The 27,365-nt window shown below is 36.0% G+C and overlaps 1 protein-coding gene across 3 annotated transcripts in view; it reads right to left on the bottom strand.

The window, feature by feature from the left end:
• Positions 1-27,365, bottom strand: part of CACNA2D1 (calcium voltage-gated channel auxiliary subunit alpha2delta 1) — a 359,015-nt gene that overhangs the window by 45,055 nt on the left and 286,595 nt on the right. For all 3 annotated transcript variants that reach the window (XM_063396985.1, XM_063396984.1, XM_063396986.1), the window contains exons 13-18: positions 12,145-12,223; positions 9,988-10,037; positions 7,577-7,666; positions 3,888-3,956; positions 2,264-2,338; positions 896-970 (exon numbers count right to left, since the gene is read on the bottom strand). In XM_063396985.1, coding sequence (XP_063253055.1) covers positions 896-970; positions 2,264-2,338; positions 3,888-3,956; positions 7,577-7,666; positions 9,988-10,037; positions 12,145-12,223 — 438 coding nt within the window. The remainder of the gene's footprint in view (positions 1-895; positions 971-2,263; positions 2,339-3,887; positions 3,957-7,576; positions 7,667-9,987; positions 10,038-12,144; positions 12,224-27,365) is intronic.

Raw genomic sequence — 27,365 nt, forward strand, 5'->3', positions numbered from 1 at the left:
TGAAAACATGGAATTAAATTATGAGAATTTTTGAGAAGTCCACTAAACAGAAGATTGTTTCATACGGAGAAACCTTTCATTAAAACCAAGATCAAAGTTCTGATTTAAAAAATAAAAAAAAATCCCTTCATGTTGAAATTTCTCATCAAAGTCGAGGAGGCAAGTTATTTAAGCAGATAGAGACAATGTAAGATTCTCCACAAGGTAAAGACTACAGCTAATGGATAAAGAGCCAAACTGAAATACTTGGTTTCTATTTTCCTGAAATTGGATGAAAGTTGTGTCCTAATCATATTCAGAAAAACAGTTTCGTGTTTAAACATGAAAGACTCTTCTCAAATTAAACTACTAAAAATCTACTGTTCTGGGAAGAGGTGCTCAGCTAAATCCATCCCAACTCTGAGATTAGGTTTCAGATCTGGTAAACAGAAAATAAGTAAACAAATAAATACAAAAATTAAGTAAAATATATTGTTTTCCTCTGATTTCTTTGGTTTTGCAAGTATGAAAATTTCAATCTTTTAAATGAGAAAGCATTACAAAAAAAAATGCGCAAAAACGCCTCAGTTTGCTTCAAGATTTTTCACAATTATTATACTGTTTTCACAATGGTATTACAGCTACCACTAGTTGTTTTTATATTCATATGTGTATTAAAACACTTCACATATACAAATATGCATTTAAATATACTTTTTTAAATAATCAAATTCAATACAAGCCAAAGCTGGTGGATTTGGATGAAGCCATATATACATATATACAGATTTTCCTAACACCCACAAAACTGAGAATTTTCCCTATTTCTGTCTCATACCTTCAGCAATTTTAGTTTCTGATTTTTTCTGACAATATCCCCTTATTACAGAGAACTAAATTAGAAGGTGTTTCATACCTTTGGTTGGAGATTTGGATGCAGTAGCACATACCCATTAGGATCAATTGCAAAATAGTATCCATTTGGACAAAGCTGAAAGAAAGAAATGAAGTTTAGCATTATATGGTATTAAATAAAGAAGAAAGAGCAGTTCATGATTTTCAAGAAATGCTCACATTGTGGAAAACACACACCTCAGGCATCATGAAGTACAGGATTACTAACACAGACAAGATAATTTCTTAATATTTACTCTTTTAGGATCATAGACGTGGAGAATGATTAGGCTGGTGAGACTTCTAAGGTCAGCTGGTACAACCTTTCACTGAAAGCAAAGCTAACATAAAAATAAAGTCCAGCTTCAAAGTTGGACGAGGTTTCAGCAGGTCTTTGAACAACTCCAGTGGCAATTCTAAAACCTCTTTGGGTAGCCTCCTTCTCTCCTTTGGGTGCTCTCCTTCTTCCTTAATTTCCATTGGAATTTCCATTGCCCCATCTATGCTGGTGGCCTTTTTGAGGCAATGTCAAGGTCCATTTCCCACAGAATTCCCACTAGCTGACCCTTAGGCTCCTTCTTCACCCCAAATCTCTCTCTCTCAGCTTCTTCCTGTGTACAGGTACTGCAGACCTTTGTCCAACTCAGTGGCTGTGCACTGGGCCTCAGAGTATTTATTGAACTGAGGAGATCAAATCTGGGCAGTGTACTCCTGATGCGGATGTTTACAGCACAGCTGGTTTTCACTGCCAGGGCACACTGCTACCTTATGTTTTACATGTTCTCCAGCACAACTCCCAGGCCCTCTCCTGCCCTTTGAGGCAGCCTGTCCCAGCCTGAGCTGTGGTGTGGGATTATTCCATTCAAAGTCTAGGATTTTGAGTTTGCCTTCAGTCAAACTTGTGATGTTCCTTTTCTTCCTCAGCTTTTGTTTTCCACAGCACTAGTTATTTTCATAAAAATTCCACTGCTATGCAGCTACATGAATAAGTCAGTTGTACAGAGTAGGGTACAGACAGACACCTATATTAAAGGAATTTTCTATAGAGTGGTCCTAGATAAATGGCAAATATTCTCAGCTGAAATGGTTGTGTGCTCTACATTAAGCACCAAACACTTAAATTAAGAGCAGTGCCTTAAGATACAGGAAGATAATTACTTGTGATATATCCCCCAATGTAAAAGCTGAATTTCACACAGCACATCATGACAGAAACACACATGGCTGGAGAGAAAACCACCAGAAAATGCACAACAATAGAAAAGAATACATGAAAAGAAGCCTGATTTTGACTCAAATCCAGTAATTGCTGTATGACTTATGAAAGAGCATGCACAGAAATCCCACATTAAACATACATTACGAGAAACCTCCACTGCAAGCAGCTTACCGTAAATCGGGGTGTCAGCTTTTTTATGTCCTCCAAAGAGACATCGACCCCCATAACTCCAAGAATCAGCTGATTCTGGTAAAATTCCAAAATGTTACTATGTATTTGACATATTTAGAATGCAGAATAGCTGCAACAGTCAGTAAATTTGTATTTTTGCCTTCATCTCTTGTTTGACATACATTTGAGAAGTTGCCTGTTTAGTTATGTGTCTATTCTGAATATTTTAACAAATGTCCAAGTGATCTAAAATAAAATTTAATAAATTTAGAATTTAGGATACAGTATGAAAATTATTTCTGAAGATGGATAATTTCTGGGATGAATAAACAATATATGTATGAACAAAACAGATGAAAGCAAAAGCGATGCAATAATATTGCCAGTTATGCAGACACTAAACACAGCACTAGCACCAACACAGAGCTACTTTGGGTGCTTAGGTTGCGCAGTTGGTGAGACCTCAAAACAATTAACTCTTTGGGCTATAATATAATGAAGAATGAAAAACATTCCAACACAACCAAAAAACCCAGTGAATATAAGAATCATCAGCATCTGAAATCAGGAACTCAAGCACTACATTTATTTTCCTTATAATTTATTTTCCTACTACAGAAGAGGGGGGCAGTCATTTACATGGTGTCACCTGAATCTCTTCTCCGTATTAAATAAATTTATAAATTTTGTTGGAGGAGGTATCTTGTAGCCTGTTAATAAATTCAAGCAGAGATACAAATTGAACAGATTTGTGTTCTCTTCTTGCTCCTGTGTACTAGATCACGTCTGTTATACTTCTTAGAAAGACATCCTTTGATAATCAGTAGTTTGTCACTTTGAACTAGACTTAGACAATTCCAGGCATTGTCTAGTAGATAAGATTATGCAGCTTTTTTGATTGATTGTTTTGTTTTTAAAAGGAAACTAAGAGAACTATTCTGAAAGTAAACTAAAGAAATGGCAGTGATCAAACCCTGATTGATTCATTCTGAGCCTATGTAATAGCTGAGAAGCTGAACCTAAGAATATTTTGTCTAAATTTCTGTATATTTTGACCTAAATGGAGTACACCAAAGTACAATATTATACCACACATTGTTCAAGCATATCCAGGTCTCTTTTTTGTTTTGTGAAAAGGACATAAATACTATGTCAGACAGTAATAGGGATGGGCAATTGTATTTATTTAACACTTAGAATTTAATCTAAGTATACACTGCTCTTTTCTATTATCAAAACAACCTTTTTACCCTGAAATGTAATAGCCTCAGAGATTTGCTAGAAATTTATCTGAACATTATTTCTCAGAAAGGTCTAAGTAATATAATCATCTACTTGCCATCTATTGAGCACTTAATGCCTTCCCACCACCACTAAGGCACAGGGATAGATAGAGGAATGTCACACCCTAAAACTCAGCATGACAAAAGGGTAAACAATGCACTGCATTTTTTTGTTCCCAGGAGTTTATCAGGTAAGCAGATATGACCCCTTTGTTTCTGATGTACAAGACAATTATATTGCAAAATATTCTATGGAAATACACATTTTTCAAGATATTTAATACTAAATGTAATTTATACTACTGCTGCCTTTTTTTTTTCCCCTTGAAGGAACAGCTTACAATTTTCCCATTTTGTTCCCGTGTGAGATTGAAGACAGGCAGAGTTCCTGTAATCACAAGACCCAGCTCCTAGAAAACAACCAATAAAGAAGGGAGAAAAAGGCTTTTTAGTTAAAAAGCAAATGTTAAGCCATAATATGTTAGAAGAATGGAAGAATGCATGTAGTTAAACAATTACTTTCAGTTTTTGTAAAAACAATTACTCTCAATTTTGTAAAAAAATAAAATAATACTACTGACTTGATGAACATAAATTTGAAATTACAATTCTTTTGTGTTCATATTTTAATGGGATTAATATACTATTTTTAAAAAATAGATGATTGTCAACAACTCAAGATATAGAAATTTCAAAAAACTTAAATGTCATGAAAACATTTGTAGATACAGTATTCACTATGCATAAAACTATAGATAATAGAGAGAGGAAAGGAAAGGAAAGGAAAGGAAAGGAAAGGAAAGGAGAAAGGAAAGGAAAGGAGAAAGGAAAGGAAAGGAAAGGAAAGGAAAGGAAAGGAAAGGAAAGGAAAGGAAGGAAGGAAAGGAAAGGAAAAGGAAAGGAAAGGAAAGGAAAGGAAAAGGAAAGGAAAGGAAAGGAAAGGAAAGGAAAGGAAAGGAAAGAAAGGAAAGGAAAGGAAAGGAAAAGGGAAAGGAAAGGAAAGGAAAGGAAAGGAAAGGAAAGGAAAGGAAAGGAAAGGAAAGGAAAGGAAAGGAAAGGAAGGAAAGGAAAGGAAAGGAAAGGAAAGGAAAGGAAAGGAAAGGAAAGGAAAGGAAAGGAAAGGAAAGGAAAGGAAAGGAAAGGAAAGGAAAGGAAAGGAAAGGAAAGGAAAGGAAAGGAAAGGAAAGGAAAGGAAAGGAAAGGAAAGGAAAGGAAAGGAAAGGAAAGGAAAGGAAAGGAAAGGAAAGGAAAGGAAAACCAAATCAAGCTTAAAAATAGCAAATTTCAATTTGGAATGATGTGCTTGTGATCCCAAGTCATCTTCAGTGTGATGGAGCCCTGCTCTGCTGGAGATGGCTGAACTCCTGTCTGCCCACGGAAAGCAGTGAATTAATTCCTTGTTTTGCTTTGTTTCAGGGCACAGCTTTTGTTTTCTTATTAAACTCTCTTTGTCTCAACCCACAAGTTTTCCAGCTTTTACCCTTCAATTGTCTCTGCAGTCCCAGCAGTGGGGGAGTGAGTGAGGGGCTGCACTGGCTTTGGTTGATGGCTGGGGTTATTCCTCTTCTTTTTCTCTCATCCCTTTTGAGGGGTGTGCAATAATGTCCATCACAGGCTTGGCAAAATCTCAGTCTCCCCTGGTACTGAGGTAACTGAGGCAAGGAATTTGCATTTGTTTGGAAGATATAAGAAATCTGTTTTTCCTTAAGTAACCTTCACAAATCATACTGAAAATAGGATCCAGAACACCATACTTTCAGATAGCCAGGAAAGTTTTGTTTTCCATTCCAAATTGTCCATAGGGAGATTTCTACCTTTTCTCTTTTTTTGACTGGGTTTAATCTCAAACTTTTTCCCTTCATTCATGCTTACTCTCCTTCTATTTAGTTTATTGTGGAGTCATATCCTTTTTCTCTCTTTGCTTCATTTGGAAAAAACAAAACAAAACAAAACAAAAAACTAGAACACTGTAAGAATGTCTGTTTGTATTCTTTGTATAAGAATTACTCTGTTGTAATCTGTTCTCTATTTTCCCAGTCTAGCTGCACCTTTTTCAATTTTAAACCATCTTTCATGAACCTACATTTGTGTATCAGGTGAAAGGTGATGAGGTCAGAGTTAGTAAAGTTACGAGCAAAGTGAAGTGGATTTTGTAGGAAAATAAGAGAAATAGGGATAAATCAGTAGAGAGCACATTATTGAGAAGAAACACTGAAAATATACATAATGAAATAGAAGGGGGAATATACGGGGGATAACACAATCTCCCCCTGCAAAAAATGTAAAGTTAAAGAGGATAACAATTACGAATAAATTACGCCTAACTGGTAAACCTAAAAGTATGTGAATATTCTGGGATTATCTTGAAAATGAAGCCAGAGCGACACAATAATACAATCTGAAGGAACACGGCTAGAAAAGAGGTGTGAATTGCTGCAAATATATCAAATTATTAAAGACAGTCTTGAAAGCCAGACTGAAATGAAATTCCTCTTCAGAATTTTATAACCTGAATTTATGCACTAATGTGGCCTCATTAATACACTTTGCATTACTTTAGTCTTAGCCACAAAACAGCCACTGGACAGTGAGAGCCAAGCGATAGGAACGAGTCCAGTAAGCCACAAGCAGGAGAACTATAAGCTCTAAATTAGGGAATTATTTTAGGGAATTTAAGATAGCAAACCGATGTGACAACTTAGACACACTCCCTTATACAACAAAGAATCAGGAAAAGGCTTCAGAGGGGGTTAGATACACCCATGCCTTTATGGTCTCAACTGTGATGAGAAAGTCCACAAATTTGAGCCTTTACCTCAGTACATTACCTAGTGTGATCCTACTTTATTTACATATAATTATGCACATAAATATATGTGTGTGTGGCTGTACATTCACAAATATATGTATATATAATGCTATACACACAAACACACATATGGAACACATGAATGCAGAAAACCTTGAAGAAAAGACTGAATGAACCCACTGAGTATATAAAGCAACACGAGATGCCTGCAGGTGTCACTTATTTTACTTGACTAAACAGATCTCTATTCCTAGATACAAATTTATCTTTGGTGTTACAGCACGATATGTACAGAGCATAAGAACTTTTGTCAACACATCCTTTATGTTTCCAGTAACTGCAACAGTGACAAACAACACATGGTTATTGAACTTCTGGGCATTGAAATGTTAATGAATAACTAATTCCTCTGTGTCATGCTCAGTTATTTTGACAGTAAAAATGAGATGTGATAAAAATTTCACAGAAATGCTGACTGACGGGAAGATGTGCATTTCGACACGACTTTGTATGACTACGTGAATTTGGATAAATACATGATTCCAAATGACCATTTTGCAGGAATTTTTGCGCTGATGCTTGGAAGTAGGTTATTCAGAGCAAGAGATTAGATTTCTGCTAACAATACTTTTCCTCTTGTAGTTTCCTGAGTATATTTGTTTTACAAGACCAAAGTGATAAATTCAGAAGTAAGGAAGTTTTTCATATATATTTTTGTTTATTTCCTCATTATTCACACTGTCCAATTAAAGGTTAAAGAAATCATTACCTTGAACAAGGAAACAATTACAACAACATAAGCTCAAAATTTATGCAAATACTTAGTAATACTGACAGATTTCATTCTGCCTGGAATGTTCTTTGGAAGGAAAAAAAAAAAAAAAAAGAAGAGGAAAAACTAAGAATTCTAAGAATTCCCCACCAGAAACGTAACAAATGACCTTTGTTGCAGACTGGAAAACTGTTCATTTTTTTCTTTTTTTATTCTTAAGCTGAGAACAGCAGTGACCTACACTTTGAAGTCTGCAGAGAATAAACTGTTTTTCTCTGTTAAATTTCAGGACGCTTAGAAGGATACAAGATATTGATGTGTACAGATGTTAGAAACAAAAGAATACCATGTTTGGAACTGTAAGAAATTGGATTCTTGGGGAAACAGACCCATGTAGTTACCGATTTTCTAAAATTCTTACTTTTAGTAGAGATAAATACAGATCGTACCAGAGCATCCAGATAGACATTTGTCCATTGGACTTGTTTGGCTTGCTCTCCAGCTAAAACCATTGGTCTTCCCAAAACATCTAGGTATTCCTGCCAAAAAGTGTAATAAACTCATCAGAAGGCAATTATTAGATCAAAGAGCATACACAATATTAAAATAAACAATAATTAAATAATAGAATATTAAAATATCAGGGGGAAAACTCACCACTAATACAGGAGAAGCATTTATTTACTTCTTAAAAATTGTACCACAAAAAAATCCAGTCTTCAGTTTGCAGTATTTACTGAAAAGGTAATTCCTGTATCTTACTCCCAGTCATACAGATCTTACACACCCATAACCACCACTCTTTTTGCACAAAACGAGAACCACAACTATTTTTATTCCAAAATTAATTGCTAATGACATAAAGAAATTACAAGCAGATTACAGAACCTTCAACTCAGAAGAAAGAGTGGACAATGGAGGGTGAGTGGTGTAACATTTGGGTATGTTAAGCTCCTACAGCCACAATTTGCCTAATTTCTATTAGAATAACAAAAATCAGAGTTATAAAACCTCTGTTTTCTGCCTTTCTTCATGAGTATGAAGCCATATGTTGTGAGTATGGCTAAAGCGGGTGATCTTAGGAGATGTCAGATTTCTGCACTGATTTGGGAGTGGATGCCATCAAACTTTTTCTACTTGACTGATCTTATTAGGGATACGTCTTGCCAGACACTGTCTGGAAGAGTTTAACAGAATCAAAGGCTCTTATTCAAGCCAAAAAAAGATTCTTATTTTCTGCCAAAAAATGTCATGCCTGGCCTTGGAAGGACAAAGAACTGCTATGATATTTCTCTGCTGCTCTGGACACGTGAGTACCTGGAGTTTCACGTAACTGAAAAGAATAATTGTTCTTCTACCCTGTTCTTCTTCAGTTTGGATCCCATCATATAATCCAGGACTCCTGTGCCTTTATTTATCTACATGCACATCTGCTAAAATGTTCCTGCATCCTTTTTGAAGGAAGGAAGTGCAGTCTCTCCCCACGGGGTTGGATCCATGCAGGTACCTCTCCTATAGAGCAGGACTGCAGTGTGACACCCACATGAGTTCCAAAGCTCTGGCACTGCCATCCCCTCACAGCAATACAAACCCTTTGGATTGTTCAGACAGTACAGCAGAAGGTGAGCTGGGAATGCTGTTGGGGGCTACATTTGTTTCTTTTTTACTTGTAGATTTTTTCCCATAATTTGCTAGGAAACTAACTACTGGGTACTTGTAGGTACTTAAGGAGAAGGGACCAAAGGAGAGGAGTTGTAGCACCTGGCTACGTTTCTTTGGGTCTCGGGGAGTTTCTCTCAGAGGGGGAGATAATGCCAGGTTTTGGGGCAGGTAGGGGGAGGACAGGGCTGGGGGCAGCTTCAGTCTCTTGCTCTGGACATCAGGGAGGATGGTCAGGCTGCTGCTTGCTGTGGGAAGAGTTCACGGTCATCACCTCATCCCATCCTGGGGAATCTACTGTCATCTGCTCGTGTGCCCAGGAATCCTGAGCTCACCTCCTCCTGCCCTCCTGGGCCAGCCCTGCCCCGCTGCTTCCTCAGTGCTGCTTTGAGGCTTTCTGCTCCTCTGTAGCCCAGCACTGCCCAGCCCTGCCGGGACACCCCTGCCAGAGCTCCTCATCTCATCCACCAGCCCGGGACTTTCCTCCCTTCCAGTTCGGCCTCTCGGAGCCCTGCAGGGGCGCTGAGATCAAACTGCTCTGGGCTTTTGTAAAAGAAAGCCCTCAAGTTCCTGGTTCTGTTTATTATTGATGCTGTAGTTGTTGTTTGTTTGTTGTTTTGTCATATATACTAGTAAAGAACTGTTATTCCTACCCCCATATCTCTGCCTGAAAGCCCCTTTAATTTTCTGAATTAGAATAATTTGGAGGGAGGGGATTCAAATTCTCCATCTCTAGGGAGGCCCTGCCCCTCCCTAGCAGATACCTGTCCTTCTAACCAAGACAAGGGCCTCGACACATTATAAAACATTACTGGATTTATAGAACCTTACAATAAAATTGCTGTCATGTCTCAGCATCAAACTTTGAGGGACCATGTAAGGGCCAGAGGAAAACTGAGCCAAAAGCAGAGTGCTTGTGCAGAGGCCTGCAGGACACAGAGCCCTTCAGACACTCCCTGGTGTGCAGGTGGGCAGCCTGCTCTGGAGGATGTTAATAAAATGTTCTACTTCTTCTTTTTAAAAAAAGAGAACAATCCCTTAAAAGTAGAAGAAAGCCTTATTTTTTTTCTCTTTTATTAATGTAGTATATATTAAAATTTAATTTATTTTAGCAGAGGTTTACAGCAAATATATCCAAGTATATATATTACTCCACTTTCTGTGTGTTAAAACTGCATCTGGATTTGGTCAACTCACTTACCTGGGTGTTTATTCTTATGGCTCCAATAGATGGAATTTCATAATAATAACCTAAAATTTGAAATAGAAATAATGTCATTTCACCATAATAGATTGCTGGCCTCTTAATCTTGAGGAATTTAATCTATCTTCCAATTTCTAGTCTAAATTTTATTAGAATTACTGTTTATGAATGAAATACTTTTTAGTAGATGCCACCACAATGCATGGCCATATGATGGGTCACCATGCCATTCAGACCAAGGTAGTTATTCTTAAGCAATGACAGTTATAATTTGTTTATTTTGGCTGTTTTGTTTAAGGCTGTATTAAATACTGAGTTTGTACTCATGAAATCCCAGTTACTATGATGTGTAAGCATATTTAATGTTTATTTTAATATACTATGACAGCAACAGAATTATATGCTGAATGCGTATAGGAATGTAAGAATAGCTATGGTCTGCCACAAGAGTGAATTCATAGTATAAAAGTATAAGGCACTCTGTGGAATGAAAAAAAGCTAATGGGTATTTCTTCCACACAAAGAATGGACATCAGAAATGTCTTTATTTAGCACTGATTTTATTGCTCATTTGTTTTAATTAAAACTATTTAAAATACTGTTCATATAATAAGATTGAAGCCAGGCACTGAGATGCATCTTCGGTCCAAGAAAATTTTAAGTCAGATTGGAAGGAAGAGGCTGAGGATTAGAGAGGTAAAAGTAAGGATATTAGCAATTTCCTTTGCTGTGTGCAAAATTTTTAATTTAGGAAAAATGAAATAAAACTCCTCTGGACATGCAAACAAATAATCACAGGAATTTTGGGCAGAAGATTATGATTATTTTGCCTCAATAATAAGATGACATAGGTGGCTATGCTTTAAACCAGCTGGTCCTCATTTGTTCTAAAACAATGGAGGTAACATGCACACAGTATTTTTGAGATACAAAGATGTTAGTAAAAAAAAAAAAAATCTGTTCAAAACCCAGACGTCAATTTTCTGTTATTATCTGACAATACAAGCTGCTCCTCGTGAAGCTGCAGTATCTTCTGCATGACTTGTCAGCATGCTGAGGGTTTCTGGGGTTGTGATACACGTGTATGCTATTCCTCCAGCCAATGGATTCTGCTAGTATTTATTTTTTCCTTGTATCTATGCCTTTCTCTTATCTCTGTTTTATGTTACTCTTCTGCCTGATCTATCTTTATCACCTTCCCTGGCAGTCCTAATTTTTGAGACCCTTTGTAATCCAGCTCACCTCTCACCTGCTTCTCACCGATTTGTAAAATAGTTTACACAACTATTTGTAAAATAGTTTTACATTTTCAGTCAGGCCTGGAAATTACTCTATTTAAAATACAAACAAATGTTTGACAGATTACATATTTTCTATTTATCTCTATTATTTTCTATTATTTCTTTTATATTTTCTGCTATATCTCTATATCTTATGCCGTGTTGTACGGTTATAAGATGTTTGAGATTCCTCTTTCCCACACTCTTAAAATGTTTCTGAGTACATTTCTCATTTAAAAAATTAATTTGGAAAACATTTTACTTCTTTATTTGCACCTTTTTTACTTTTTCTTTTTGTCTTACATACAGAAAACAGGATAAAAATAGAAAATATAAGATGCTCTCAGAAACTAAGAAATCACAGAAATCACAGAAATCACAGAAAGAATAATTTCGATATTTTCATTTAAAAAGGGAAAAAAAATCTGATCCCTTGTAAGTTTTGGAGAAAAACAGAAAGAAATGTAACCAGCCAACTAACCAAACAAAAATCCCTTTGTCCAGACCGCCTAATTTAAAACAGCTTTGCCTAATTTCTTATCTGTCATCAGTTCCAACTTTATATAGATGGCTATTACAACAAATATTCTCAAAACTGAACCATAATGGCCTATTATTATAAAAACCACTGTGGTAATTTTTATAAAATATAAAGTTTTAAATAAAGTAATGAAAAAGAAACATTCTAGTTTCTTGTTTACATGTGATTTTCTTCATGAATATATTATGTAATAAATTAATTATGGGAACTTTTGATAACAAATACAATAAAGCTAAAAATCAAGCTGGAAAATCTGCCATTTTTAGAGAAGAACAAAGATATCACCAGTCCCAAAGCTGTAGTGAAGATCAGTTTGAAAGGAAGACACAGTACCTTTATTTTCACAGGCCATCCACTGTATGGGTCCCTTGTCATAATTATGTTGGCCAACAGAAAATGTGAACACACGTACCTGTGCAAGCCAAAAACCAATGCATAAAACAATTATAATCAGTTATTAGTTGTGACCCTCAAGTCAATTACACACAAATTTTCCTAGAAAAAGAACACAATGGATTTTCTGGCTTTTGTCACCATAATAGGTATACGAGAGATTAAAAAAAAAATAACAGATTATGGCATTTTATGTATTCCTATTATTTCTTCCATGAAGTAGAATCAAGAATGCTCTTTTACACAGCCTTCATTTTTAAAAGTCTTACATGGGTGACTGCTCATGAAGTATTTAATTTTTTTTTTTCCTGTGGTGGCAATTACAACTCTTCAGGTTTTGTTAAATTAGTTGACAAACCATATCAATATTAGATGCTTACCAATGACTTAAAAAGAATATATGCGTGGCAGTAAAATTCAAAGCAATGCAAACCAGCAGTTTTTTAGGATATAAAATAGGAAATTTTCAGAGAGATACTACACAAAACAAATTCTCGTTTTGCTCAGACTCAGTCTTCTTTATATAAAACCACTAAATTAGCTCAACAGACTTCCATACAGCTTCTGATCTTTCACCTTGAGCTCTTGATAGTAATTTAAATTGTGTGGGTTTTTTTAATCATAATTCCATTATTTTTACACAGTGCTACTCTAATCTGTCTCAGCAACTGTAAGGAGTTATGGCTTCAGAAGAATTCACCAAAATCTCTCCAAGTTTTGGACTGAAAAAAAACTTTTCAGCTGAAATGATTATTCATGCAGATTTTCTGATTTGAATGGGAAAATTTTAAATCCAAAACCTGGTATTGCTTTAAAAATATTAAAAATCCTAACAGACACATAGAAAAATTAGAAATGCTATGTTTCAGTTCCTAGCTGAATATTTTGCTCTAAATTTGAGTGTTTCTGTTCAAAGCTGGGAAAAATGTTTTCCCAACAGTTACAATGAGCTGCTCACTATATTCATATCCCTCTGTTCAAGGGTCAGACAGCTTTTCCTTTTTAGGCATTCTTTCTTTATGGATCTTTACCATTTCAAGGTACAAATCATAGATCACAACATGAAATCAGAATGAAAATTCCTTTCTATGAATTTGATGCTTAAAATTAAAATCCTACAATTAATTTACATGCAGGCTGTGAGTAAGTAATAAGGTAATGTTTTCTTTAAATAATACACTCTAAAAGTGCAGAGACTCATTATAAACTACTGATCATTGCTAAGTTTTTTAATGATTATTTATAAAAATTTTCACCACATTATTTAACATGTGCAATTAGTACCCAAATCTTCACTTCTCACATAGTAAAAAAAAAAAAAGGGACATAATCATAGCTTAAATATTAACCAAGAGCTGTAAGAATGGCTTTACATCATCCATCAGCAGGTAGCAAATGGTGAAACTTTATTAGTGTTGACCCCTATATGCAAGAAGGGCAAACGAAACTGTGCTGGATGCCCTTTTTAATTAACAATATGTTTTGATTTGCTTTATCCATACAACCCCCTTGTTTCTACAGTTAAAAGGAGAATTAAAGCAACTATTCTGCTGCACTGAGCACTGATTAAAGTGATTTTTTGTAGTTTAATATAGGGTAATTCCCCACTAGTAAGTCAGGCCAATTACATTTCTGGTTGCACAGACAGGTATGGGAATCATTATGTCTGCATGGTGGCAATTTTTTTCCTTACAGTTCATATAGATAAAGACAGATGAAAAATACCTTCTATTACCCTGAAAATATCAGTATTGACAGTGCAAAAATGACTTCACCTGGCATGTTTACATCTCATTTATTAATACTGTACCACATTTGCCATATCCCTTTTATTCTTGACATCTTTTAAAAAATGACAGCTATAATTCTTCTAATGCATCTTTCTGCTTCTAGTTAATTAAAATCTGCTTTTTTCTTATCTGATTATCACCATGTTATTTTATATTGGCACCTCTCAGCTCACAGGGTCTCTGCTATACTCCTGCTCTTTTTAAATTCACACAGTTTATTGTCCACTAAACACTTGACTCAGAATAGATTCTCAAAACCTATGGAAAACCCCCACTGATGGTCACTAATTGGACACTTGAGAGACCTGATGTTTTTTTCTGGATTAAAAGCTACCAAGTCATGTGGGTTCTCTTGTGTGTGTAGAAAACACATGAGTCAATTAGACTGGACTGCCTAGCATTTGATCTCAAATGTAAAAATGAAACACTGAATTGGATTCAAGTTGCAAAATGCTATGTAATTTAGGGACAAGCAGCAGTGTGTTAAATCTGCAACAAATCTATAAAGAATTTAGAATTTAAATTATTGACAACAAGCAGGAGACAATATATCTGATTTACTGTTCCTTGGATAATTAACAGAGATAAAGAACTGCAATGAAAATTGGAGGTTTTAATTGTTACTTGGTTTGGCAAGAGGGTGGGATATTCAAAGGAATATTCTTTTTCCTATTGCCTCATCTGGAATTGAGTAGAATGACAGACCAGCTGGAAAAATGAGTCAGCAAGTCAAATTAAACAAGCCAATTTTAGCAAAAAAAAAAAAAAAAAAAAAAAAAAAAAAAGAACAAAAATCAAACCAACAAAAAAACCTCTGTGCTAAAATTATCTGTGACAGGACCCAGAGTCAGCCAAAGTACTGAGATGTATTTGTCTATATGTTTTCCTTATAGACACCTTTCCAAAGAAGACAATAGGCTATTGAATTTTAAAAAGAAAAAAAAGAAAGAAAAAAGAAAAGAAAAAGCACCATAATTTTTATATTACTTTTAAATAGGGAATTTCTGACTACAAATACTTGAAGCAACTAGATCAGACACAATGGGTAAGATCACCTCTCCCTTTGCTTGTCCTTTAAGCTTGTTTTCAACTAAGTGGGTGTACGAGTTGAAGCAAACTGCCAAGTACACTGCCTTTGATCCCCAGAAGTTGTTTTCCATCACCACTGAGGCCTGATTATTTCTTCTCTCTGCAGTCTCTTGGGTTCTGTGCAAAGTGCAGCTCCTGGGTGGTTTTGCCATGATAGTTCCTCTCCACCACCCTCCCTAGAGGATGGACATTTGTGTTCTCCAACCCATTTCCTAGGGAAAGGGCAACCTTGCCTCAAGGCAGATCTATTTATCCTCTTCATAAAGAAACATAACTTCCAAACCAGTAAAAACTAATGGAAAAATAAGATAAACAAATAGGAGCTGTCATGCTTTCTGATTTTCAATGGAACTATTCAAAGTAAAGAGGTTCTAGAAAACTTGCACCCTAAGAATTGGGCACCAGCCTGCCCTGCCAGCCCATCCAGGCACTGTCTTGAAATATATTTTCTGAAATATAACAGTCCTAACTTTTATCAAGGGAGTTCAAAACTAATTCTCTGCATTTTCCTCACTAACCTTAGGGAGAAAAAAAATATTCTTTGTTATAATAATTTACAGAATATAGTAGAGGAATAATTAGCAATAAAACTGAGTGGCACAGGCTGCCCAGGGAGGTTGTAAATCTGTTTTATTGGAGGTTTTAAATACCAGACTGGATATGGTCCTGAGCAACCTGGCCTGATCTTAGACCTGATATTGAACTAGAGACCTCTGCAAGTCACCTGCAACCTGGCTTATCCTAGGAACCTGTGAAGGACATCAAAAGAATACACACAGAAAGCCAACTCCTAATCAGAGTAAACGACAGACAGAAAAGAATGCTACAAAAATAGAGGAAGAAGTACTTTACTGAAGAAAATATAATTGTCAGAGTATAAAACAATGTTATTTATTTGTATTTCTTTCTAGTAGAAGAGGATCATAAGCACCAAGGTGAGTAAAAAGAGATTTTGACTACTACAGATTTCAAGAGATTTGTGATGAAGACAAAAATTAAGAGGAACCTATGAAAAGGCTGCTTTCCCTACAGATCTCATTTGCTTTTTTTCGTATTTTATTTCTTTGTTTTGCTATGAATAAATTTAAGAAAGATTAAATTAGAAGCTTCCTTTGGGTATATCATGTTATGAGTATTACAAAATTTAAGGCTTGATTGAAGTTAATTCAAAAGGGTAATTAAACACAAAGTACTTGCTGTTTAGGCTACTGCCTATACGTGTAGGCAATGTAGAATCACTGAATCATGAGAGATCATCTCATTCTGACCCCCCTGTCACAGGCCTACAAACCCTGCAACCACTCTGCATGCCCCAGTGGAAGAAATGCACATTTTTTGAGTTATTTGTCTTGAATTCTGTGCTACTGGAATGAGGGAGCTCTCAAAACCAATTTCTGTGCATCTCTTCATTTCTCTGTTTAGGAAAAGATTAACTAAATTTTGGAGATATATATGTCTATTTTACTAGACACCGAGAGAGCTATAAAATTAATTCACTCAATTGGATGCAGGCAAGATGAATCCAGTCATTTTATGCCTAGCATGTAAAAAGACAAAGAGTGCATCTTTCTCTACCACTACAAACTATGACCAAAAACTGAGCTCATCAAATCCTTCAACTTTGGTTTTCATGATGACAGTGAGATTTCAGAACATTTTACTCTGGCCTTTATAGCTGCAGGTAAAGATTCACGGATAATCTTTTTTACTACACAACAAGAAAAGCTGTGATAAAGGGGAATAAATAATTCAGTAATTCCAGCATGACCAAGGAAATTATCTTTCCCAGTAATGGGTTTACAGATTATCAGATATGAGGAAAAATTGTTTGCAGTTTATATTTAACTGTGTACTTACACATCTGAAATAAAAGAACAACATAAGAAGCCTATCATTCTGAATAAAATCATAAAACTGCTCTTCTATTTTCCATTATGCATTCTGACTTCTAAATCCCCTGTAAGCACAGCTTGTAAATCACTTAATCATTTTTGTGTTTTGTGCCATAGGCCAGGGAGATGTTATGTGGTTTTCAAGTTGCCCCAGCTAAAACGGAATACATCTTTTTCTTTACATTTTTACATCTGTGGACAGAAATTTGAAGATGATTTTGGATTTTTCTGTGAGTTAAACGAGAACAGAAGATATTTATGACTGATTTGAACTGAGAACAGAACTTCTGAGGACAATCTGAAAACACAATATACTAATTAGGAAACCACTCAGGATTAGCCAATAGGATATACCAAATATAGAGTGTCACCTAAATTCTGGTCAATAATCTGTCATGCTGAACTACTCAGTTCAGGACTTCCAGGGACACAGTTAGGTTGGAGCTGTAAGTGTAAAGCACTTTTTTTTTTCCTTAGAAGAGAAACAGAAGTTCTGAGTTTAACAGCAAGGGCAAGACTCACAACTATGTGCTAGGGGAAAGTTTAAGGATTCCTTAAGCCATCTTTCATGCATTACATAAAATGGGACATAACCCATTTTCCTTCTCAGGCCATGGGGGCAAGTGGCACAGTATGGCTCACATCTCAGTGCCAGCCTCCCTCCCTGCCTTCCCCACCTCAGGTCATCCCATTATGGAATTTATTTGCAATAAGCCCTAGCTCACGCTATTGCTGAGCTGAACACTGGCATTGCTAGAAGAAATGAGTGCCACTGGCCAGGAACCCTACTGCATGGCCTGTTAGCAATTAGAATGATGGATAACTGTGGACATTTCTCCAGCCTGCACCTTGGCCCTGGATCATTTATTAGTATGGGCAGAGCTGTCTGCTTCACTCCTGCAAGTAAGGCTCGCTTGCTTGTGACAGAGCCCTAAGGCTCAGCTTTTCAAAATTACTGGGACAGTGGTGCCTCTAAATTTATAAATGAGAGTTCAGTAGTGGCACAAAAGAGGGATGAGTTCATGATTCTCAGTTGGAGCACATTCACAACTTCCCCAGCTTTGAATGCCAGGCTCAGGAAAGCTCAGAAGCTGGAGATTCAGGCTTTTGTATGTAACTGTCAGGCTGCTGATGCATTTTGCCCTTAATAGAAGTCAAGAAAAGGAAACAGAAATGACCTAAGCAGCAGGGTATGACACCTAATCAGGTGCCAAGGTTCTGAAGTTTGAAAGGTCTAGAACTCAGAAAGTAGAATTCACAATTTTATGTCAAATTAGGAAATAAAAAGAATGTCATCATACACCAGCAGATATGTATCAAGCTATATTTTTGACATTTATGACTACATTAAGGTCTGTCCCTTGCTCTGGATATTCTCAAAAAAAGGTGTACACTTGGGATAACTGGGAAGAAAAACCTACATGAGAAACAATGAGAAGAAGAATATAGCTCTCACATATTTAAATGCAAAGATAATTGCAGTCTGGACATCTTTGAATTTATAGACATGAAGAAAGTGTAAATCCATGTGATTTGAAAATCCATTTGACACTACTTGAGTGTTTCCATAAGTGACCCTCTATATTCTGATTCAGTAAGGCATATAGCTATGTAAGTGTCCCCTTTAAACCAAAGGAAAATCCTTTCAACTGAGACATGTGTTTAAAGAGAAATAGAGCAGGTCCTTGGAAATACTATTTTGGACATTTATCTACAGCAAATAATTTCTTCTAAATTTTCCATGTGTATTTGCAATCTTTCCTATCATTAATATCTTTCATTCACTACAATTCAACCTCAAACTTTAAACTGCAATGCTAGCTTATTAATTCACAGTCTAATTATAGTCTGTGTAATTACAGCCTAATAACAAAAAGAAATAATGACACTCTAAAAATTAGCTCACATTACAATCTAATGCTAATCCTCCTTCTATCTTAAAATAAAAATTATGCTTATTGCATATCAGGAGATTATTGGAGACTCTCACTTTCTTTGGCTATTATTCTATACTGATAATATAAGCCCTGAATCATTTAATGGTCTTAATATATTGCGAAAATAGGATCAAGAACACCGATGCATGGTGTAGTTGTAAGAAATTATTCTAGGACAGGAATTAAAAACTGAGAACTTGCATGTTCATGGAAGCTGTGACTGCCATGAATCCATGAAACATGTTTTGCTAACTGCAAAGTGTTTAAAAAATGACAGAAGGGTTTTGATTTTTTTTCCCAGCTTGTTTCATTCCCTCACAGAGAAAATATACCGACATGAAAATGGGGATATTTTCTACTGCAAACTAATGGTCAAAATACTGTTGTAGTTATACTGAAAAATTTCAGAACTAACGTTCTCACAGAACTAAAAACAATATACTGATTCAGTCACACTGTTCTACAACTTCTTAGTGCCACCTTGTGGAACCACAGCACCTCATTCCTCATAGAAGGGCTGCTGTGAGGTGCCCTCTCCTCTGCTTCCACACAGCTACAATGAAAGGATAAATTCCCTGCTGATGCCTCCTAATCTGCCCCAGGTAAATTGATTGTAATTAGATAGAATGGAGCACTGATTATGTGATTCTTTAACTCTTTACCTAGCTAGTTTAGACACAGTCTTTGATGGGTCTCAAGTATCACAGTTTCCTATGCTCACAGCAACATAATGTTGGACTATTACATAATGACAAGGAGACAGTGCCCTCTGTACTGCACAGTCTTCTCAAGTAAAATGAAGGTTTTGATCTCAACGTTTTCTAGGTGTGGGTATAAATCAGCTCTGTTTTATTAGCTTCATATAACATATTGCTTAAGAACAGCAATAAGAAAGAGAAAGCTGTACTCACAAAAACACCAGCAGGATTTCACATTGATGTGCTTGAATTTTATGTTTGAGAGTCAATTTGCCTACATCAACCCTGGCAAAAAAGTGGGCTTTGGTCCCACTCTCCAGCTTTTAGAGGAGCTGGCAGCAGTGCCCACATACACACACAAATCAAACCACTGCTCCCCTTTCTTTGCTGCCACAGGAGCAGTCCCAGCACTTTGTCTGGGAGTGTGCCAGCTGGCAGAGGCCAAAAACCTCCCAGATTTAACTCAGTTAAACCTATAAATTATTGAATAATTGTGGGTGTAGAACTAGCTCAAAGGCTGTGGACACACTGGTTGCTTCTCCCAGGATTTCCAGCAGAAGGGCTGTCTTCATCACCCCACCCCACCTCACAAATCCCTGAAATCAGGTTATTTTCTAGCTCCTCATCCTGCCTCCCAGACTTCAGATAAAGAACATACTGGCATCTTTTTAACAATGCATCTGTTGAATGTTTTACTTTGACTACCCATGTTCTATTTACTCAGTTGATCTATTTGCTTCTTTGGGGAAATTTTGCCTGTTGTAATGAAAAACAATTAAATTCCTCCTTTCCCTAAGCTGCTTCTCCCTGACGCTCGTCATTTAGCATTCTCTGAAGAAAACAGTTTTTTCTGAGAATTTCTTGTAAATTTGGTGGTCCATATCAGGAACCAGACAAGGGAGTTGACAAAGTAATTCCCACTGTACTCTGGATTAAAAGCATTTTAGGCATTTCTTTGATAGTCAAAACAACATTTGGAGGCAGCTGAGCAGCTGGAAAGGACTGGATTAATTAGAGAGATATTTACAGTTCATATTGTGACACTAAACCCTCTTTTCTTTTTTTTCATTGTCCTTGTAAATCCCACGGAAGAAGTATTACAAATATCATCCAAGTATTTAAAAAAATATTTCAAGATGCCATTTAAAATACTAATTTTAATCACGTACTTTGCCTTCTTCTTTCCCACACAAATAGTCTTGTGTAGTTGATTCCTCAATTTTTGCTCCCATTTACTCTTGTTTTTGTACTACTCAAAGTTCTTGTACAGCATGGAAAAGTGACTGAATCTTAACAGCTGCAAATGCCAAACAGTTATACTAGAAGAGGGAAAAGGGCAGGTGGGAAAAGGAAGGACCCTCAGAAGCCCTCCTTTCCAACAGAATCCATTTATTTACTAGAAGTCTCCCTGTCTGGAATTATCAATTACACAAATCTCATACCTAATTTTATAATTGGCTGATGTTCACAGGAACATGAAAATTCTAAACAAAAATGATTCAGTGAGCTTTAGAAAGGGCATGCCACCCAAACAGGTGAGGGGACTTTGTCCGTGCTCACATACTGTTTCTTGAAGTGACCTGGGAACAGAACGGTGCCTTAGAAAAGGAAGATTAAGGGATGAAAATGCTGCAAGTTTGGCTCCCTTTCCTTTTCTAGGTGGAAAAACCCTATCAGCTACTGCATACTGATGGAAAGTTAGCAGTGCCAGGTAGGGCTGTGCTGGGGCAGCCTGACCTTGCCTCTGCAGCAGGGGGGACGTGCCACCACTGCCACGAGCAGGCAGGGATGCTGCCAGCAGCTGCCAATGCCCGGGCAGGGCTGAAGGAGAGAGGCTCCTGTGCAGGCACGGAGCAGAGAATGTCCTTCACAGGCAGTGATTAATTCAAGCAGCTCATGCCCACTCGGACTTCTTGCCAAGCTGCACCTGAAATCTCAGGGCTGTCTGTGAGAAGCATTGAATATGGACAGGCAGCTGCCACCTATCCCTCGGGCTGTTAACGATAAACATAAATTTAATCATGACACAGTTCACTCATACGCTGAATGATATGCATTTTCATTCCTTTTCTGATCAGCTAAATAAGATAATTTTTCAGAAAGAAAATGCAAGTGATTTTCCCCTGCAATCCACAAGTAAAACCACCTTGAGGGGTTGGGTGTCTATAGCCTTGGTGTATTGAACAGTTTGTACCAGAATGTTCTTAATAAATTTAGATTTAAATTTTGCATTCCCAATGGCTGAAAGAGAAGAGCAGAGAAAACGTACTCCAATAAATCATACTTTATGTGAAAAGGTGTAAGCCATTTCTCAGTCTATAATGTAATATAAATGAATTTTAATAATTTCTGACAAAGTGGTTTGGGTTTTTTTAAAGAAAAGAAATAAGGAAAAAAGAGATCTTCAGCCCTAATTAGAAATATGCTTCTTAGACAGAAATTTATTATAGACAAAACATTGCCTTAGAGGGTTTGTCTTTGTTTATTGTTTTCAAATGAAATAGCAGCTACAGACTAAGTTTGCGACTAAAAGCATTGAGGTTATTTATTTTCCTGTCTACACATAGGATTGAGAATACAGTATTTTCAGACTGCATTATACAATTCAAAGTGATGGCTTCAAAAAAGGATTTGCAAATAAAAATCTTCCCTGTAAAGAAAATCCATATAAAAAAATAAGAATTAATAAAAAAATACATTTGCAGCCAGCACTCCAGGTCTGTGGTCATTATGAATGAGATGTTTTTGTTTGAATGTGATTTAGGATGAGATTATTAAGGACAGAATTCCCATCTAAACCTCAGTAAACACTGAATACATTACTTTGAACTTGATACAAGGCTAACATGCATATGAGTTCAACTGAAATTACTGACATCAAATAAAAGTTGAATATAGAAATAGAGGAATGGAAATACATAATAGCATAAGAATTCAAAGACTGCATATAGGAACTGATTCCCTTCTGAAGAAAAAAAAGAGATTTCTTCTTTTCAGTTTTATATTCTCTATTTTTTAGGACTAAGACCTACAAAACTGTTTGTGAAAACCTCGAAACAATTAGAAATTCATACTTCCCTAATCATGGAAGTACAGGATTATAAAGTAAGTTTCTTATTCTTCTGTTAAAGATAATCTATTCTTATAGCACATTCAATTCTATCCCCTACTATGCAAAAGATTTCAGAATCTAACTGTGCTTCCTGGAGATATGACAGAGCAGATTTTAGCCTTTTCTTTGACACTAATCAGGATTCTGAATCCAAGTCAATTCTAAGTAGAGACTGGGGTATTTTCTATTTACCAGCATACTCATTCCCTACTTGTAAGACTTCACTTTTTTCTTTGCTTTTTTTAAAAAAAATAAAGGGTGTAATTATTTTTTTTTTTTTTTTCAAAATGCTTCAGAAAAAGACCTTCTAAGTGGCATTTAGTAGTTCTTATCCTGGATAAGGCTTCTCAAACAGAGCTCCCCCATCTCTTGCGCTGATGTTCTCTCCTAAAAAGCATCCCCATCTGCATCAGTCTTTAATACTCTACACTGAAGATGCACAAGGTTCCCACTTGCCTGTGTGAAATGCACAGTTCAGCTACACCTGCACTTTAACTTCTCATTTCACATCCCTTTTCTCTGCTATGCTTCTTGCATATACAAGCACATACTTCTTCCTATCCAAATGGACTGTAACTTTATTTTTTGAAATGTTTATTTCCTTCTTAACCTGTCATCTGTTTAGGCTGCTGCATGCATACAGCTTGTGCCACCATCTGCTTGTTTCAGCTGTTCCCTTATTCTCTTGCCCCCTAAAGAGGTTCCTATTCTGTACTTCCCTCTTGGAGCCCAGCTGTAAATTCTCCTTTCTGTCCACTTTTTCCACCTGTGCATTGGCAAACCTTTCCATCTACTAACAGACAAATACTCAACATCTTAGAAACTAAGACTTCTATCAAGTTTTAGAGTCACTAAATGATAACTATTTTAAAAATATTATTCAGTTATGCTACCTTTGTTACATTGTGTATTCTCTGAAGTGGACAAATTCTGCAGTTTCTTCCCAGAAAGCTGCATTTTTAAACCAATGTTGTAAAGTTAACCTTTAGAAAACTCTAGACTCAGTGATCATACAAATGCCAGAATCATGTCAGAAAGGACAATTTTACATGAAAGCATTTCTTAATCCTCATAATCATATTTTTTCTTACATTCTTTTTGTATGCTTCTCTATCTACAGAAAACAATTCTTAACTTTTAAGTATTCTTCACGCTTTGTATTTTTAAATGAAGGGAAAATGTGAGCCTCTTTTATGTGGCTTTTCCAGTAAAACAACTTAAATCTTCTGTCTCTGTTCTCTGTAACTGACTCATCACAGTCAATTTTTACTTACTTATTGCACTTCCCCTAAAAAACACCAGAAGCATAGAAAAATTATTTATAACTGTAAATATACAAGATCATGCAGATAAAACTTATAATGCGAGATATAACTGAATATCTTGTAGCAGGTTAGGAAAATTTCTTATTCTAGAAGATGCCAAGAACAGTTAATTTATTTTTGAATTTTAAGGTAGAATTATCTGTAAGTCTAGGAGAAAGAAAATAATTTGAGTGAAAGTTCAAGAAGTGATTTTTATTACTGGGAAAGGATGGTTTCATAGCAGTAAAAAAAGGTTAACAGATAGACTCCAATACACATAGAGAATTAGCTACCTGAGTGAGTAATGTAGGAAGATAATCTAAAGAATGAAGGATTGAAAGAAAAATGGCAATTCAGGAAGAAGGAAATAATAAGTATACAAGAAGAAACAGTTTAATGTAATGTAGGATTCTAAAGACTTGGAAAATCAAGGATAGATACTGAGACTGAAGACGAACTGTTAAAAAAAACCAACAAAACATACAACCAAACCCCCCAAATATCTAGGGAAAAGAGATTCAGAATAAAGGAAAAACTAGATATGGTTCTATAATATAACACAGTTCTAAAATGGTAAGTTATACTCTTTGATATATTTACCCAAGTGTTGACATGCATAAGAAAAAAAAAATTCTCTTGATACCACTTGAGTTTCTCTCACTGTTCAAGAGTGACAACATGCCTTCATACACAAAAGAAGAAGGGTAAAGAGCACAGAATGAATATAATCTCAGATAAACATTTGATGAATATGAAAGAAATTAGCTTTTTTAGTTGAAAAGATCAAAGCTGGATAGCAAACTTGGATTAAAGTTTCAACATAGAAATTGTTTCCTAAACAATTGTTTAATAATTGTTTCATTATTCTTTATTTGTTTAATAATTGTTTAATTGTTTAATAATTCATTATTATTATTATTTAATTGTTTAATAATTCTTTAATAAGAATACAATTTGTGTATTCTTATTAAAGAATGCAAAATGAAAAGAAAAGAAGAAACCCTAAACCCTCTAAGCCCACTTTGTCTTAAGGAAATCTAGGAAAGTCTTCTAAACAGGTAGCTGTTGAAAGAGAAGAATGTAAATACCTAAGTAAGCTGTGGAACTGGATACTTTAAAGAAGAGGTTACATAAACATCATTAGGCATGGCCTAGCTATTAAAAGGCTCATGGCAGAAAGTCTCAGACCTCCAATTCTTGAATTACAGAAGAACATAATCAAATCATAAGCCATTTCACAGCAATTGCAAATTCCCAGGAATGAATGCACAGTTAATGTATGGGGAGGCTGAGACAGGATGGACCCTCTGATGTCTAGCCTCAGCCAGCTATGCCATATGTAACGTTTTGTTTATATAAATAAGCAAAATGCAGTCTGACTGTCTTGCAGTTGTCCCAAAACAAACATAATGTGCTTTCTATATTAGCTGATATTCTATCCTTGTTGCCTTGATTAATCATTTTATGCCATCTGCAGAATCAGCCTCAATGCGATGCACTGAATCAATCGCTATTAGTACAGTGTTTGGAATTGAAGATCAACAAAAATAGAAGTATCAAATAGCCTTCTCCATGCCAGATTTGAAGGAAACAAGCTGCCAGTTGGGTTTTATGTAACAGATACACATGACTTTATTAAAACTGATAAGGTTACTTTTCAACAAAGCTATATTAAAACTTTCATCAGTCTTCTGCAGCTCTCAACACCTCCACGTGGATTTTTATCTTGCACGGGAGATAAAAATGCCACGTGGCAACCCAGAACCATGCTCATAATGAAACAGCAGCATAAAGAGAAAATCACATCAACAAAGACACATACATGAAAAAGTTCTGCAAGCAGATCTTCTTAAAAGAACCTCCCTCAGCCCCACTGCACTTTCTGCTGCACCTCTTTAAATCTGCAGCAACCCCCCAGGTGTCCACACACAGAACAGCCCAGGGGATGCAATGGCTGAATGGAAAAGTGAAAAAAGTAGAAAAATATAATGGATATTACTTCCTTATTGAAGTAATAAGGCTTCAAGAAAGGCTTGGTGATGTTTGGTGATGTCTAAAGATAAAGGGGTCAGTGGAAGGTGGTGTAGGAAAGATGGGCTGAGTGCTGTACTCAAGAGCGTTGCCAGGCATGGACACATGGTAGCCTGGCAGGTTAGCTGAGAAGATGACTGTTGAAAGAACAGTGTATAGATATTTTTGAAAATGAGTATCTTAAAAAACCTCTGAACTCAGGCTCCTAGTGGAGAAACAGCTTCACAACCATCAGGTAATTGTGGTTCAAAATCTAAGTTTATGGGGAAAAAATGTGTGCCTAATATCATACTGAAAAAGAAAAAAAATCCCACCAACCTCCCCCCCAAACTGTTATTGCGTGGATTTATAGACTCAAGACTTACATAGCTTAGTATTGTGCAGCTTGACTATTACTGAAGCATATTTGGGTAATGAGTGTCAAAGGAGGAAGACTGCTGATATGGTATATTTAAATTCATTATTGTAGTGGAGTTAATTTATGTTAGGAATCCAGAATCTGGGACAGTAGGTATATTGCAAGCCCTTAATTAATAAGCAAAACTAAGAAATAAAAAAAAAGGTAATTTGCCTTTAGAATAAGATGTTTCTTCTGTGAATACTCTAATAACACTTTCCACTTTTTATGTTGAAAGAAAATGTAATGGCTTATAGAATTTTTAAATACTGACCCAAGTTTCACCTAGAATATTTTAGGTTTACCATTTGTGCATATCGTGGCACATACGACAAAGTATAATTAACAGCTGGAAGGTGACACATTCTTAAGGCAGAAGTGACCAGGAAAAGGGCCAGGGAGCCAGTTTAACCAGCTTGCTGAAGCTTTGTTCAACTGTTAATTTAATTACTTTGTGTTATATCCCATGTCACAAGTCTACCACACACTCAGAAATGCAAAACCTGTGGGGATGCTCTCTGACAGCTGCTCAGCTCTATTCAAAGCTGATACTAGTGTTGTGAAAGATGCTGTTTCAATTTTAAGATCTGTAAGCAACCATATAAAGTTACATTTGGTCAGTCTGATCCCTAATGAGATTTCCACAGTGACCCAAAGTGCAAACATCATGGGATTTTTACAATGGTCCTTTGAATTCAGGACCAACATTCACCTGGAACTATAAATACACCACTGCCTAAACTTACATAATTTTTATTTTACTTTAGTGACTTGCAGTTATGTACTATTGGATTGAAACAAAAAAAGAAAATGGTTCCCTCCACTGGTAATGACAGGAGGAGGCTTGTGGTTCTTTTTTTTTTTTTTTTTAATGAAAGATTTACAAGTTCTTTCTCATAAATATTTCATTT

The sequence above is a fragment of the Prinia subflava genome, chromosome 4 (assembly GCF_021018805.1).
Source record: "Prinia subflava isolate CZ2003 ecotype Zambia chromosome 4, Cam_Psub_1.2, whole genome shotgun sequence".
Lineage (NCBI taxonomy): Eukaryota > Metazoa > Chordata > Aves > Passeriformes > Cisticolidae > Prinia > Prinia subflava.